Source organism: Mustela lutreola, chromosome X (assembly GCF_030435805.1).
Source record: "Mustela lutreola isolate mMusLut2 chromosome X, mMusLut2.pri, whole genome shotgun sequence".
Classification (NCBI taxonomy): domain Eukaryota; kingdom Metazoa; phylum Chordata; class Mammalia; order Carnivora; family Mustelidae; genus Mustela; species Mustela lutreola.
Genome location: NC_081308.1, coordinates 117,098,230 through 117,110,040, shown reverse-complemented (window position 1 = coordinate 117,110,040; position 11,811 = coordinate 117,098,230). Strand labels below are relative to the sequence as shown.

Below are 11,811 nucleotides of genomic sequence, written 5' to 3'. Positions count from 1 at the left end.
CTCCATTTCATGTCTCCCACAGAATCAGTCATGTGATGTTTTCTTAGACTTCAATAGTGAGTATTGATTTAGAAGTATGTTACAAACTTTTGGAGTACCTTTTGTTGTGTTGGCAAGAAGTACTTTTTTAATTTCATTTTGTTTAGATATCATAGTCTACATGAAATTAAGGATTGGGGTTTTGGTGTCACCATTGCCAATGTTTGCCTGCTTGAGTAGAAATTATATTCTTTTTAAAAAAATTTTATTTATTTTCAGAAAAACAGTATTCATCATTTTTTCACCACACCCAGTGCTCCATGCAATCCGTGCCCTCTATAATACCCACCACCTGGTACCCCAACCTCCCACACCCCCGCCACTTCAAACCCCTCAGATTGTTTTTCAGAGTCCATAGTCTCTCATGATTCACCTCCCCTTCCAATTTACCCCAACTCCCTTCTCCTCTCTACCACCCCTTGCCCTCCATGATATTTGTTATGCTCCACAAATAAGTGAAACCATATGATCATTGACTCTCTCTGCTTGACTTATTTCACTGAGCATAATCTCTTCCAGTCCCGTCCATGTTGCTACAAAAGTTGGGTATTCGTCCTTTCTGATGGAGGCATAATACTCCATAGTGTGTATGGACCACATCTTCCTTATCCATTCGTCCGTTGAAGGGCATCTTGGTTCTTTCCATAGTTTGGCGACCGTGGCCATTGCTGCTATAAACATTGGGGTACAGATGGCCCTTCTTTTCACGACATCTGTATCTTTGGGGTAAATACCCAGGAGTGCAATGGCAGGGTCATAGGGAAGTTCTATTTTTAATTTCTTGAGGAATCTCCACACTGTTCTCCAAAGAGGCTGCACCAACTTGCATTCCCATCAACAGTGTAAGAGGGTGCCCCTTTCTCCACATCCTCTCCAACACATGTTGTTTCCTGTTTTGTTAATTTTGGCCATTCTAACTGGTATAAGGTGATATCTCAATGTGGTTCTAATTTGAATCTCCCTGAGGGCTAATGATGATGAACATTTTTTCATGTGTCTGATAGCCATTTGTATGTCTTGATTGGAGAAGTGTCTGTTCATAGCTTCTGCCCATTTTTTGATATGTTTGCCTGTTTCGTGTGTGTTGAGTTTGAGGAGTTCATTATAGATCCTGGATATCAACCTATTGTCTGTACTGTCATTTGCAAATATCTTCTCCCATTCCATGGGTTTCCTCTTTGTTTTGTTGACTGTTTCCTGTGCTGTGCAGAAGCTTTTGATTTCGATCAGGTGGGATTCATCCCTGGGCTACAAGGATGGCTCAACATTCGCAAATCAATCAATGTGATACAGCAAATTAATATGAGAAGAGTGAAGAACCACATGGTCCTCTCAATTGATGCAGAAAAAGCATTTGACAAAATCCAGCATCCGTTCCTGATTAAAACGCTTCAAAGTATAGGGATAGAGGGAACATTCCTGAACCTCATCAAATCTATCTATGAAAGACCCACAGCAAATATCATCCTCAATGGGAAAAAGCTTGCAGCCTTCCCGTTGAGATCAGGAACAAGACAAGGATGCCCACTCTCACCACTCTTGTTCAACATAGTATTAGAAGTCCTAGCAACGGCAATCAGACAACAAAGAGAAATAAAAGGTATCCAAATTGGCAATGAAGAAGTCAAACTCTCTCTCTTCGCAGATGACATGATTCTTTATATGGGAAACCCAAAAGACTCCGCCCCCAAACTACTAGAACTCATACAGCAATTCAGCAACGTGGCAGGATACAAAGTCAATGTGCAGAAATCAGTGGCTTTCTTATACCCTAACAAGGAAAATACAGAAAGGGAAATGAGAGAATCGATTCCATTTACTATAGCACCAAGAACCATAAGATACCTGGGAATAAACCTAACCAAAGAGGTAAAGGATCTGTACTCGAGGAACTACAGAACACTCATGAAGGAAATTGAAGAAGACACAAAAAGATGGAAGACCATTCCATGCTCTTGGATCGGAAGAATAAACATTGTTAAAATGTCTATAATGCCTAGAGCAATATATACTTTTAATGCCATTCCAATCAAAATTCCACCGGTATTCTTCAAAGAGCTGGAGCAAATAATCCTAAAAATTTGTATGGAATCAGAAGAGACCCCGAATCGCTAAGGAAATGTTGAGAAACAAAAATAAAGCTGGGGGCATCACGTTACCTGATTTCAAGCATTACTACAAAGCTGTGATCACCAAGACAGCATGGTACTGGCATAAAAACAGACGCATAGACCAGTGGAACAGAGTAGAGAGCCCAGATATGGGTCCTCAACTCTATGGTCAATTAATCTTCGACAAAACAGGAAAAAAATATACAGTGGAAAAAAGACAGTCTCTTCAATAAATGGTGCTGGGAAAACTGGACAGCTATATGTAGAAGAAGGAAACTCGACCATTCTCTTACACCGTACACAAAGATAAACTCAAAATGGATAAAAGACCTCAGCGTGAGACAGGAATCCATCAGAATCCTAGAGGAGAACATAGGCAGTAATCTCTTCGATATCAGCCACGGCAACTTCTTTCAAGATATGTCTCCAAAGGCAAAGGAAACAAAAGCGAAAATAAAGTTTGGGGACTTCATCAAAGAAATTATATTCTGATTAATGAATACAGGATCCTATGTGAGGCCATGGTCAACCCTATCAGGGGTGGTATCTTTCAATCTATGCACTTGCTGTCTGGGGCCTGAGCCGAGGAAATTGTCACATTCTGATTGATGCCCCCCCCCCCCCCCGTAGAGCAAAATGATCGTTGGAGGCAGACATGTGCACAGAAGGATTCCATCACAGCAAACCTTAGGACTTCCTGTGGGAATGCGACAGAAGGATGTAACCTCATTCTTCTGCTACACAGGACTTGAGTAGCAGGTAGCTGAGGAGCCCTGGCATCCACTTTGCAATCATGAGGAGGAGCCAGAACTCGGATGACGTGGCTTCAAAATGCAGAAGAGAAACCTGGGGAAGGGACCAGGCCCTTGGTCATATTATTGATACAGGATTCAGCTCATTTGATGGTAACCTCCACTTAGCTGTTGGCTTCTTGTATCATTTTAGCCAAAACAGGAGAGGTTTATGGCCCTGTGATTGAAAGCACCTTATGCAAAACAGTGTTCATGGTGGCAAGCAAAGGAGCAAAACACAAGACACATTTGGGAATGGAAGAAATTGTACCAGCTGGCAACAACCACTTTTCACATTCAGTATGCCCAAAGCCTGGCTTCTCCTCATAAAACGGCAATGTTCTTGTTAGATTTGGATCTCAGTGTGAAAAACGTCCCATTTGCCAATGCTCCCCCAGGGTGCACAGGCTCCACTTTTCACAATTCAGAGCCCGCAGAGCAGCTGTGAGAAGGAGAAGGGCTCAATCTGTCCTTCTGTAGATGGGTACCATGGAGGATGCCAGGAGGGAAGCCTGAGAAACTAAAGGAGGGGCGGCTCCTGGGCTGGACCGGACTCAGCTTTGAGGACGAATCAGCTTCCTGTGCTGCTCAACCCTCACGTGCTCACATTAGCCCGGGCCCCGACCATCAACATTTCTGGTTCCAGTGCAAAGAAAATGTTGCATGTAAAGGGAAATGCAATGAAACTTTTGTAGTTAAAATGTTACTGAGGAAGTTGGCAGGGGGCGATAGTTCTCAGAAAAAATGGATTCACACCCAGCAAGGTCAGAAGACACAGACAGATAAAGAAGCACTGTGGGATGTGGGAAGTAGCCTCAAGCCGACCGCACTGCTTTTCCACCGGTGGCTCCTGCTTCGTGGTTCCTTGTGAATGTGGGGAACACAGCTGTTGGGGGCTCAGGCCACGGATTTCAGTGTCCCTCGGTCCTCCTTCTGACCCCTCTTAACGTGACCTGCCCCTCCCTCATCTCGTCGCTTTACTCTGCCGAGTAAAGGCATTTTGATGAAGGATGGTACTGCAGGCTGGGGGCTAGTGAGGCGGGAGAAGGCACCTGCGCCTGGCCAGCCACCCTTCATGGGAATCTTTGTGCTGGCTGATTGCTCCTGAGCCCCACACCTACCCTTCCTTACCTTGTATCCAGTTTTTGCCAGAATTCTGCCTTGGTTGGGGGAGTTTCTGAGAGCACGTGGCCTCCTGTTGACCCCAAGTTGGCCGCGGGCTATCGGAAGGCCCTCATCCCTTCCCCTGTCCTTGAACGTAAGTTCCTCTCCGTCGTGGGAGCTGTCACACAGTTCCAGCTTCAAGAGGGAGTGTTGTTGGGCCCATGTGGACAGTGCCTGGGATGAAGCCCACGCAGGCGACTATATAAACTTGAAGGGCCCTGCCTGGCAGTGCGCAGATCTCCTCGTGGGGCCGCCCAGGACCAGCCTGGTATGTATGTTCCTTGCTTCTTAGACCTGCCAGGACCCAGGAGGAGTGGCCTGCCTCCTTCGTGGTCTGTCCTTGTCTTCCCTGTCAGGGGCCAGTGGCTGATTTCGCCCAGATGCTCAGCAGCGAGCTCTCAGGGGCCAGAGGCCAGGTGAGCAGAGACATGGGTCTGGACCTTTCTACAGGGAGGCCACTCCTAGACAGCAGAGGAAGCAATCCAACTGTGGGTGTAGGCAGAGAGCCCCCAAAGGAGCCACGTGCATGCTGAAGAAATGCCTGGCTGATGGCTCAGGACACATTGTGGAGGAGGGAAGGTGCAAGATTGTGAGAGCCGGTCTGGACGGGTGGAATGCTTGCATGGCTTCTCACGTTTTTCTTGAAGCTCCAGTTAGGTAACACAGAGATGCTATTAGTGTCAGGTGTAGAACTGAGTGATTCCACACGTGTCTGTACGACAGCCAGTGCTCATCACACAAGGGCCCTCCCTCATCCCTGTCACACACATGTCCCCAAGCCCACCTCCCCTCCAGGACCCTGAGTTTGTTCTCTGCGCTTAGGAGTCTGTTTTCTGGTTTGCCCTTCTTTCCCTCGCCCCGTGGTCATCTGTTTGTTTCTTAAATTCTGCATGTGAGCAAACTCGTTTGCTGTTTGCCTTTCTCTCACGGACTTACTGTGCTTAGCATTCTGCTCTCTAGCTGCACCCACGTCATTGCGCATGGCAAGATTTCATTGTTTTTGACAGCAGAGTAATATTCTGCTGTAGACGTACACCATGTCTTCTTTTTCCATTTATCAGTCAGTCACCAGTCTGGCTCTTCCCAGAGTTCAGCTGCTGTCGGCGATGCTGCTGTAAACATCGGGGTGCAGGTACCCCTTCAAATCAGTATTTTTGTGTTCTTTGGGTAAATACCTGGTACTGCAAATGTTGGGTCATCACGTAGTTCTATGGTAACGTCCTGAGACACCTCCTTCCTCTTTCAGAGTGGTTGTTTTTTTGTCATTAATGGAACATGTTTCTTAATGCTCCTCAGGAAGTGATGAGTGATAAAGCAGAGGAGTCCGCTGTTGGGCCCAAAAGCCAAGTGAAACGTTCTGGAAAATCCATCACTCCGCCTCCATTTAAGAAAAGGCTGAGCATGCCGCTGCTGTCAGTGAGAGAGGAAGGAGAGGGATCATCCCAGCCTGGGGCCTCAGCCGTGTCCTCGGAAGATGGTGAGGATGCCCTGCCCGTCCTCCCCTCCTCTCCCTGACCTGGCCCAGGGCAGCCCCTCCTCTGGCTCCTCCATGCCTCGGGGTCAGTTCTGATCAAGGTCACTGGCTTTGGGTGAGGCTGCCATTAATTTCCCAGCCACACTGGACCAGGTGATCACTCTGTCCTTCATGGAGACATTCCTGGCTCCCCAGACTCTGCATTCTACAGATGTTCTTCTCCTTTCTGATCTCCTTTCTCTCCTCTTAACACTGTCGCAGTTCCTGAGTCCCACCGTTATACTGTCCCTCATTCCACACTGCCTCATCACTCAGCCAGGTGTTCCAGAGCTTCTGAGCTCGCGTCCTGCTTCCCCGCCTGAACGTGTGTAGCCCATTTGTTGCCGTGTACCCAGGGTGACCGTGTCCACACAGAAATCAGATCATCACATGCATATCCTGAAACCCATCATTAATTCCCGAAGCGCTCGGAACAGAGTCTGAGCTCCTGACGCTGGTCTCCAGACCTTGCACCTCCTGACCCTGCCATCCTCTCCTGCCATCTCATGTCCTCTCTGTGTCTTCCTTGCTCTCTCTGCGTCTGACCCTTATTCTGTGGCCCAGGCTTGTCCCCTTGCACAGGCAGTGCATGGCCTTCATGGCAGCCAGGCCGCCTCCGCTGTGTGTGCACGGGCCGGCTCTGTCTCCTGCTCCTGGCTCTGCCCAGGGCTCACCTCTTCAGACCGCCCTGCCCGACCACGCATCATGGAGGCCTCCTCTCCCACTCTGGCTCACATCCCTGCTGACTTCTTCCTAACACAAAATCAAACCATGTTATTCCCTTTGCCCATTGTACATGTACTCTCTGATGTCCACAGTGGTTGTAACTTCTAAAGGGAAAGGGTTCTTCTGTCTGGTTCACTGCTGATCCCCACTCCTGGCTTGATGCTTGGCACAGAGGAGCATGAGTGAATGAAGTAGATGCGTCAGACTTGGAGTAAAAAAAAAAAAAAAATTATCTCCTGAGACAAAAAAAAAAAAAAAAAAAAAAAAAAAAGCCAGATGAGGAAGATCATTTACTGACTGGGATCTCTAGTGATTTAGTGCCAGTATCAGGCATCGTGACATCAAGTGACATCAAGTGACACGTTCAGCTCTTCTCCTTGTAGAGTGCATCAAGGGAACATTGAATCCTGAGTCCCAGGGCTCTGTGAATGTTTGTTGATTAGTTGTATTGTCCAAGTCTGTTTCTGTGTGTATGCGTAGTGACAAGAATAGAAGAGGCTTCTCTGTTGTATTATTTTTCATGAGGTCAAATTTTCAGTACTGATACATCTAGCTGGTGTATTGTCCTGCTGCGAAAAGAAATATTAGAGACTGTGAAGCACATGGATGTGCGTATGGGGTTGCTGAAATGCCCATCATTGCAGCTCCGCCTTCAGTGAGGTTTCCAGGGGCACCTGCCATTCACAGTATGCACGGGGCGGGGAGGGGAAGTGGTCGATCCCCACCTGATGGCTTCTGGTCAAAATCTGATCTCCAGAGCATGTGAGCGTGGCAGGAGACGGTACTCCACACAATTAGATTCTTTGTGTCCTGACTTAGCCAGGGTCAACAAGGGTGGGCCGATTCACAGACCTGGTAGTGATGCCCTGGTGGGAGGAATCTTTCCCAGCTGTCTCTCTGCAGATGAGCCCAAGGGCACAGCAACGTCTGTGTGGGAAGATGTGCCAGATCAACTGCCAATACCAGTGAAAATCAATATGGAAATAAAACTGCAATTGAAGAAGGAAATCCGATATTTTGAAGGAAGTAAGTCGAGTAACAATTTCTGTCCATGAAACCACAGGAAGTCTTTCCCATTCTCTGATCCAGACTAGATTCCATTGACCTCATGCTTTGCCAGAACTGGGTTTTCCCAATTAGAATGGTTCGTCTTTATTTTGACTGAAATGTCCCAGTAAACCTTTTTCTCTTGTTCTTTTGTATTTCTTAATTGGTTATTGTGTACTAGATTCCGTTGGTGGATATATTCGGATGTCTGAAAGTAAGGATGGAACGCACAGGTACTCTGTAACATTCTAGCCCTTGAATGATCACCGAGTCTCCAAGACTGAGTTCTGTCTCCTCTTTGTACTTTAGAAATACTGAAGGGTGTTTTTTTTTTTCTCTAAATATCTTCAGAATATGGAAAAATCCTCAAATTGCTTGAGGGAGTGCAAGGACCTCCGGAAGTGCACAAAAAATTTGCTGTATATGCCATGAAGGAAGCGGCAAAGTGAGTGTAGGAGGACGTGTCCAGAATGTTTCACGGCGGGGCCAGTGGGCTGCTGGGTGAGGGGTGGGTTTGGGCCCTGCCTGACTTTTCTCAAACCCTGATCCTCACTCAGAGTCCATGTTGTCTCCACTTATTTTGATTGATATTATCTGAGTCTCACTCATTCTTGCAAGCTCAAGGAACCTTCTGTTCACACCCGAGTTTGAGGTGGGCCTTGACCTTGAACTGGCACTCTGTATTTACTGGATTGTCCCATACCATGCAGATGTGTTTTCTGTTCTCCTGTAAACTGAGCTTCTCTCTGTATTTTGCACAGTGCGTCCTACAACATGGGTTGTTTGGGTATCATTCGGTTAACGGCTTGTCTCTTTATTTTCAGATTTAAAAGAGAAGGCTTAATAAGTCACCTTGAGAAGGTACTAGAGAAAATAGAACGCGACCAGTTTCTCAACAAAGGTGATGGCTCCCCAAGCTTTTAATCCCGTTATGGCAATCATCAATGAGAAAGCAGAGCCAATTGGCTGTCCTGGAATGCGACCAGATATTGTTGATGGCTCCTAGCATGATTAGCTAAGAAATCGTCTTCTTGGGGCTAAGGAAAAGCGTTGCAACTTTCATGTTATAAGTTTCTGTTAGTAAAAGTTGGCCTTTTGCCCTAAGCGTTTTGTCTCAATGCATTGTTTGTTTGTTTGTTTTCCTTCTGTTTAGTCATGAGGGTACACTACATCCTAGGTTCTCTGCAGGTCACAAGTATGTATTTGGTATTTATTGTCATCTTCTATACCAGCCATTTCTTTTTCTTTCTTTCTTTTTTTCGTTCTTTTAAGAGAGGGAGGGCCATGAGGGGCAGAAGGAGAGGAAAAAGTATATTTTTAAGCAGGTTCCACATGTAACACACATCCTAAGGTAGAGCTTGATCTCACACACCTAAGATAATGACCTGAGTCTAAATCAAGAGTCAGTTGCTTAACTGACTGAACCACCTGGTCACCCTGGTTTTTTTTTTTTTTTAATTTTATTTAAGTAATGTGTACTCCTAGTGTGGGGCTGGATCTCATAACCCTGAGATCAAGAGTCACATGGCTTGGCCTGAGGGCACAATGATTCACCACTTACTTAGTAATATACCTGACCATTAGATGTCCTGCCTGAACTGAGTTGTTACAGTATTCCTTTGACTTCAGTCACCAACATGACAGTGCTGAGAAAAACCCAAACATCATAGACAGTCCTCCTCTGGGTCTTGCGTCATGGCAGCCCTGTGTCCTTACCAGTCAGGTTCCATTTCCCCACACTGTGCAGGACCCCATATTTGCCTGATGACTGAGGGAGAGGAGCAATCCAGCCTGAACCCTTGGCAGTTTCGCTGTCACTAGATTGCTGACAGTCAGTGAATGACCCATCTTGAAGTTCTTGGTGCCCCAGAGCTTATAGCTTCTCCTGAGTAGTGGATCATGAGTGTTTCCTATAAGCAGTGCTACTGCAGGGAACATGTTGCCAAGCACTTCAGATGCGCCAGGGTTGGCTTTGGCTTCTTACCATCCTTCTCACCTCAACCCCACAGCCACGTTATGCGGCAGCAGCCACAACGCCCAGTTAACACCTGAAGAAACTGAGCCCCCAGAGAGCATGTCCTTTGTCCAGGTCAGATAACTGGTTGGAAGCTGAAGTCAGGGTTGACCCTAGGCCTTTTTGATTTCCTGTACTGCAATTGAACATTTGGGAGGGATCCTCTCCTCCCAGCACCAAGTCATTCTCATACACCAGCAGGGGATCTGAGAATTCAACTCAACGCTGACACAATCCACTCAGAGCTAGAATCAGATTCCACAAGTTAAGGGTTCTGTCCTCCAAGACTGCTCCAACCCCCAGTTCAGACATGAGTTGCAAGCTCCAGGCTGTTTATCTATGCTTCTGACTGGCTATGGATTGGAGATTCCAATGACCTCCTTAGGTTTGGTTAATTTGTTAGAGCAGCTCACACAATTCAGCGAAACAGTCATAAGTTTCAAGCCTCTAATTGTGTGGTTAGTCCTCCTGGCAATCAGCCTCTGCCCTTGGGTAGAGTCCAAAAGTCACCTTCATTAATAAGACGCATTTCTCCTTATGGCTCTGAAGTGTTCTTAGGAACTGTGGATGAGGACCAACTATATCTGAGAAATATATTTTAGTCACTGGAATGACCAAATATATATCCATTATCAATTATTACATTGTACTAGCTGTCCATCATTCTATTTCCAACGATCTTGAAAATGGTGCAGTACCACACCTATGCTTCAAAAAAGGGAACCTGGGTTCCTTATTAAGTTGATATCTAAACACTGAAAAGTTTGAGGACTTGGCCTTTCCAAGGGAAGAAGGGCACGGCAGACCCCCTTTCATCTGCAAGTACAGCAGGAGGCCTCCCTGATTCAAGAGATCAGCACAGAAGGCTGAGTGCTCCTAGACAGACAATTTCTGCAACATGGAGTGGGTGAAGGGAGAAGGTCTGCTGAAAGCTAAAGCCCACATCCCCTTAGGGATGGTGTTTCCTCCCCGCCAAGAGCATGCCAGCTTATGGCTAGCTCTCTGCACATTGAGAGTGTCTCCCCTGTGCTTTAGGTTCCCCAGAGTCCGTCTCCATGTAGTGGTCACACAGCATTAAGGAGCCCAGTGGTCACTTCTCATCACCCTCAACATGAACCCACAAATTTCTGGGTGCCACTGAGTCCAGGCCCTGAACACACTCGGAATGTTCAACCTCTTCTACTCCTTCTTAATGTCCGTGGAGGAGATATTATTCAGCCCTTCTGTTGTGACAAAATTCAGGCCAAGGAAGGGGAGAGCACAATCAAGGTGGCCCTCTCAGTAAGTGGTAATCTCGCCACTCTGTCTTCATGCCAAAAAGAGCTTTTACATGAAAAACAGATCTTCTCCAAAGGTCAAAAAGACCCCCACACAGCTTTGCCCAGAGATGTGAAGCAGGTTCCTGTTTATACCTGATGTTCTGCTTCAAGCCATATTTCACAAATGTTTATGTAATTGATGCAATGTTTAATCTCTGAATCAGAATTAAGGAGTTTGTGAGCCAGATGTTATGGAATATAAAATTATGTAGACACTGGTCTTTCCATCTGAGACAGTTCCATATGTTCTGCATGCTTGTGACCCAGATTATGAAAAGCATTTCCCAAGGAAATGCAAAGCAGACAGTATGTTTGTTCCCTTCTACCAATGTCTATTGTGAAGTCAGAAGTGGGCTGCACAAGCCTGTAGTTTGAGCCCCTTTAAACATACACTTAACCCAGCCCCTGGCAACCACATTTCTGCTTTCTGTTTTTATAAATTTGACTACTCTAGTAATTTGTAGAGTTGTAGCACATGTCAAAATTTCTTCTTTTCCTAAGGCTGAATAATATGCCTTTGTATGCTTATACTGCATTTTTTTTTTTCCCAGTTCATCTATCGATGGACAATTGAGTGTCTTCTATCTTTTGGCTATTTTGAATAATGCTATTAGCATGGGTGTACAAATATCTCTTTGAAATCCTGATTTCAATTCTTTTAGATGTCTGCCCAGAAGCAGGATTCTGGATCATCTGGCAGTTTTATTTTTGGAATTTTTTGAGGAATTAAGATACCGTTTCCCATAGCAGCTGCACCATGCTATTTCACACCAATAATGCACAAGTGTGCATTATTGTTCTAATTTCTAAGTGTTCTAATTTCATAAGTGTTCTAATTTCTCCACTTCCTCAACAATACTTGTTCTTTTTGTTTTGTTTTTGTTTAAAGATTTATTTATCTATTTTAGAGACACAGAGAGAACATGAGCACAAGGGGCACAGGGAGAGGGAGACATAATCTCAACCTAACTCAGCACTCAGCGTGGAGCCTGATGTAGGGCTTGATCTCACAACCCTGAGATCATGACCTGAGCTGAAACCAAGAGTTAGATACCTAACTGACTCCCATCCAGGCACTCCTTTTTTT

General features: G+C 45.8%; 1 protein-coding gene across 1 annotated transcript; it reads left to right on the top strand.

Moving 5' to 3' along the window:
• The first annotated feature begins 3,278 nt into the window (after window positions 1-3,278).
• LOC131821080 (cancer/testis antigen family 45 member A8-like) lies at window positions 3,279-8,483 on the top strand. Its single transcript, XM_059156849.1, has 6 exons — window positions 3,279-3,385; window positions 4,205-4,373; window positions 5,402-5,582; window positions 7,248-7,370; window positions 7,743-7,836; window positions 8,216-8,483. Exons 1-6 carry the CDS (start codon window positions 3,279-3,281, stop codon window positions 8,313-8,315), a joined length of 774 nt encoding a protein of 257 aa, XP_059012832.1. The 3' UTR covers window positions 8,316-8,483.
• The last annotated feature ends 3,328 nt before the right edge of the window (window positions 8,484-11,811 follow it).

Bases quoted from the DNA above. Each gene is read 5' to 3' on its own strand.
- LOC131821080 (XM_059156849.1), top strand. From the start codon at position 3,279: ATGTTCTTGTTAGATTTGGATCTCAGTGTGAAAAACGTCCCATTTGCC. The intron at 3,386-4,204 runs GTGAGAAGGAGA...CTTGAACGTAAG, and splicing joins TCAGAGCCCGCAGAGCAGCT to TTCCTCTCCGTCGTGGGAGC. The intron at 5,583-7,247 runs GTGAGGATGCCC...GTCTCTCTGCAG, and splicing joins AGCCGTGTCCTCGGAAGATG to ATGAGCCCAAGGGCACAGCA.